Source organism: Lygodium microphyllum, unplaced genomic scaffold, assembly GCF_053477565.2.
Source record: "Lygodium microphyllum isolate KBCC unplaced genomic scaffold, Lygodium_microphyllum_v1.1.10 scaffold_37, whole genome shotgun sequence".
Classification (NCBI taxonomy): domain Eukaryota; kingdom Viridiplantae; phylum Streptophyta; class Polypodiopsida; order Schizaeales; family Lygodiaceae; genus Lygodium; species Lygodium microphyllum.
Window position 1 is genome coordinate 1,547,544 of NW_028229520.1, and position 4,523 is coordinate 1,552,066.

At 45.4% G+C, this 4,523-nt stretch overlaps 1 protein-coding gene across 1 annotated transcript; it reads right to left on the reverse strand.

Moving 5' to 3' along the window:
• Positions 1-504: 504 nt before the first annotated feature.
• Positions 505-3,439, reverse strand: LOC148009150 (G-type lectin S-receptor-like serine/threonine-protein kinase SD2-5). The gene has a single exon (XM_087673772.1). The coding sequence runs from the start codon at positions 3,229-3,231 to the stop codon at positions 601-603; it is 2,631 nt and encodes an 876-aa protein (XP_087529898.1). The 5' UTR covers positions 3,232-3,439; the 3' UTR covers positions 505-600.
• Between the last annotated feature and the right edge of the window lie 1,084 nt (positions 3,440-4,523).

Here is a 4,523-nt window from a genome sequence, read left to right on the forward strand (position 1 = left end):
TTCACATTGAATAGAAGGCATGGTACCCACAATACAATCTTGTTTTATTGGGAGGAGTTACTGGGAAAATGTAAGTCCTCTCTCTCTCTATCACAAAAGACAATTGCATCACACAAATCTTTTTAAAGGAAATGATTGGTCTTTGTGTTTTCATCACCTTTTATATGAGCTTTTAGGTTTTTCAAATGAGATGTCATTTCTAGCAGTTCATTTGGTACGCCCACAAGGCACAGCACCCCATTCTGGTAGAGCAAGAAATCCACCAATTCATCCCTCTGGCTTCTACATAGTAGTGGAGTTCTTATAGTTGGAAAGCCTTTGGCCGAAACAGTGTTCACTAAAAACTAAGGTTTTGTAAAATGAATGGCAAAAATTTCAAAAAACTCTTCAAAATTTAAAGAAATAGGTTTAAAACCTTGAATTTTACAAAAAATTTAGTTATAAAAATGGCAAATGTATGCAATCTGATGAAAAAATCCCCCCCCCCCCCCCAAAACCCCCCAGAATTTGAGTTAAAGGTTTTTGTATCTGCTAGCAATAATGTTTTCCATAAACACTCAGAAAGAATTTGAAGGTAGACCATAGAATCTGCACTGATCGTCATCTTCCTGAAACTAATGTAGATATCTCCCACGAAAGCTGTGACTGTAAGTGAGACATACTTGAAGCTTCTTGAACATTTACAGAACCACATGTCTCACCAGCTGATTCAAGATCATCTTCGTGAGGCCTGGCTCTAGCAAAAAAGTGGGTGACTGGAGGGAGTTCTATCTCTGTCTCCCCTTCCAAAAATTTCATCACTGAGCTCATTGCAGGCCTCAAGCAGGGATCCTCTTGCGCACACCACAATGCTACCTTGACCATCCTTATGATCTTCTGCTCCTCTTCTTGCTTCCCCATGATTTCTGTGTGCAGCCTCTCATCAGCTAACACCATTAGATCTTCACCTTTCTCCAGCACATCAAATGCCCATGCAGGCAAATAGCATCTCTCTGCTCTGGCACATAGTTCAAAGCTCCTCCTCCCAGCCACTAGCTCCAACAGCACTATCCCATAGCTGAACACGTCAGCCTTCTCTGTTATTGGTGCATTCTTCAGCCATTCAGGCGCAAGATAACCACGCGTCCCTCGCAATGTTGTAACCACATGGCTCTGCTCTCTGTCCATGGGCTTTGCCAACCCAAAGTCTGCCACTTTGGGGACCCAATGCTGGTCAAGTAAAATGTTTTCAGGCTTGATGTCACAGTGGATTATGCGGTTTGTGCATTCTTCATGCAGATAGGCAAGCCCCTTTGCAGTGCCCTGTGCTATGGCATACCTAGTTTTCAAATCTAAGAGCACATCAGCTTCCACATGAAAAAGAGCTCTGTCCAGGGACTGTTTATCCATGAATTCATATACAAGAAGCCTGTGGGATCCCTCCAAGCAATATCCACAAAGCTTCACCAGGTTAATATGAGAAATCTTGCCCAGAGTAGCAACCTCTGCTCTGAATTGCTTAATGCCTGCACGATGAGCATCCTTCAGCTGCTTAACAGCAACTCTTGAATTGTCATGGGGTAGAACCCCTTCATAAACAGCTCCAAACCCACCAGCACCGAGCTTTTTCGAGAAGCCCTTGGTAGCTTCATGCAGATCCCTGTATGTGTACCTTGGTGGTAGTCCTGGCAATGTGTCCAAAAACATCTCATCATCTGCATTTTGCTGGGCTTTTCTCCGTGTCCTCACATACCACAGACCTAGACCCAGGATAATAACAGCAATAGCAGCAGAACTGCTAAACACACCTGCAAAGACTCGAACCATGTCTCCATTGGAGGTTTGTAGTTGGGGGCCAGGCAGGGCAGGCAGTAGAGAGGGACTGTTACCTCGTTCCTGAAGAGGTGCGGGTGCAGGGGCAAGCAAATTGGAGTCATTAGCAAGTTTGATAAAGGCTGTGTATCTATTGTCATTGTTCTGCTGTACAGTCCCTATGGGATGATTCATGAGGTAGCACCCCTCTACAGTGAAGAAGGCACCTTGGCATGAACAGTTTTGCAAGCATAACATTCCACATTCATCTACAGTGCTTGTAAAACTATCAGGAGCGAGCTCGGCAGACATGTAGAAACCCTGAGCAGAAAAATAAGTGTAGCCTGTGGCATTCAGCATAACTATGTCAGAGGCATTGCTTGGGCATTCATATACTGAAGGCAGACTAGAGGAAGTACAGCCTTGACTTGGATTTGAACTGTTTAACAAGTGAAAACTCGGTAAGCAGGTGCCGCTGCATACATCAACAAATGTGGAGCTGCAGACTCCATAAGGTCCACATGCATCAGGGTATTGACAGAGCCTGGTGAGAGCCTGAAAGTTGAGCTGCCAGGAACCTCCTTTGAATATGTAGGTGCGCAAATTGCCATCCGATTCCAACCGTGCATACTCAAAAACCTGCGAAGTAGTTGAGCTGCTAGAGGTGCTCAGACCTGCTGCAGACTGATTGTCAAAGATAGTCAGGCCATTGCTCAGCTCCAAGTATGATGCCCAACAGCACACCCATGCATTTGCAGGAGGTGTGAAGATCTCAGCCATGCTCCAATACTGCTGGGGACCTGAGCCTTGGCCAAAATCAGCATACAACATCAAGTCACTGAAGTGGTTTGAAAGCTCCATGGAATACACATTTCCTGCGCGATTCGCATTTGCGTCAGAGGCAGCAACCATGATGACTCCATAGGGCAGCTTCTGGCCAGTGATGAGAGTGTCTGATGGGTGCTCGAAGCTCTGCCACACAATGTCCTGTGTGACATTGGCGAACGTAGAATTGACAAGCACAAGATTTCCTGTCTCTAGCAATTGAAGCTCCCTCACACCCCTGGACCCTGTGCCACTACTCCATGAAGCCTTGCCATCATCCTTAAGCTGCAAATCCCCATCTTGCTGTAGGACAAGGCTGCAATTCTGAGAAGCATTCACACCTGCATTGTTTTTGAAGTTGGCTATCCATACATGCAATCCTGAAGGTATGTGCTGCACTGAGAGGACACAAGGGGAGGACTCCATAAAAGAGAGAACAAGGGAGAAATTGTCATTGGCTATGATGGTGAGGTTGCCGCCAGGAGCTTGGACTGTCCACTGGGATCCTGATTGGGCTGTAGAATTGAGAAGGGCACTGGCCTGATGGAAGCAGCACAAGGGGATGAAGAGCCCTAAAAGAAGAGCAAAGAGGCTCTGTGACTCTGCCGGACTCATAGGATGGTGTTAGGCCAGAGGGGAGAGGGTCTGTGATAAACAGGAAGCCTGTCTGAGGCTATGTGGGAGAGCAGGGGATGATGGGTCATGGCATTGGTCTGATTTAGGACATGATTTACATGCAGGACCAGGTCAGAAGCCGAAGCCCACCAAGTCAAAGAGGACTAATCATCAACAAGGAACGTGGTCTGCTGCCTCCCTGTGTTACCTGTCTAGCGCCTCTCAGTGACCAGCACACGCCTAGTGTAGGTAAAGGACCAATGGAAATTGGACGACTTAACTAGGCGTGGTCCAAGCAATAAGTTGAAGGGCCAGCTGGTTTGCGCGGTGTGCGCGGCACGTTCCAAGCTAAGGCCAGTTACACACCAAAAAAGGGACGCCCATTTTGTTAGCTTCAACCAATCAAAATATTTATTTAAGGGTTGGCATCCGCAATCCTTTACACACTGGAGAGGACATGACATGTTGTTTACCTGCTAAACAGGTGAACTCCTTGCCACTTTTGGATGGGGAGTCTCCCTGCCCACTAGGTAAAGTGGTGGACAAGGTTGCACTTTTTGCATTTGTAACCAATCAAAAGATTTAGAAGTTTTTTTTTTAATTTTTTTACAAATTGTGTCCATTTGGTGTGTAAAGATATGACGCCCATGTCTATAGCCACTTTCAAAAAGTGCATGCTCACACTCTGGGCAGGGGTTGGCCGTCCATTACTTGGTGTGTAACCAGCCTAAGTTCGATTCCCACGAACGGCGTAGTTGGAATTTACCTTGCTCGTATGGAGGGTTTTGGCACCTTCATAAACCAATCGCATTTTTTAAAAATCCTAGGTGTGGTGCAAACTTAACAAAAGATGTCGTCACACACACTTAAGTTAAAAATTGCAGTCAAATAGGTTAGGAGGACTTTTACAGCCCGTTGCCTTTACAAACTCATGTCCTCTCTCTCTCTCTCTCTCCATTTTCACCCACTTTGACTAGCACTTGGTGGTGGTCAAGAGAGGGCTTACCAAATTGAAATCACGCAGCAAATTGCAAAATTTCTCAAAGCAAGTAAAAGCACCGAGGCTACATCATGTCAACTTCAACTCTATTAACTCCCCTAATTGACCTAGGTGTGACTCCTATCTTATGAGTGCCTCACAATCATTGCCACCTTATCAACCATTACCAATTTAGTGGTGCCTAATTAGCATAGACTATTATAGCACATGGTAATTACATTATCATTTGACATGACTCAAACTTATATCACAATATTACAAATGCCAACCCATGTGAAGCAACAATTTACAC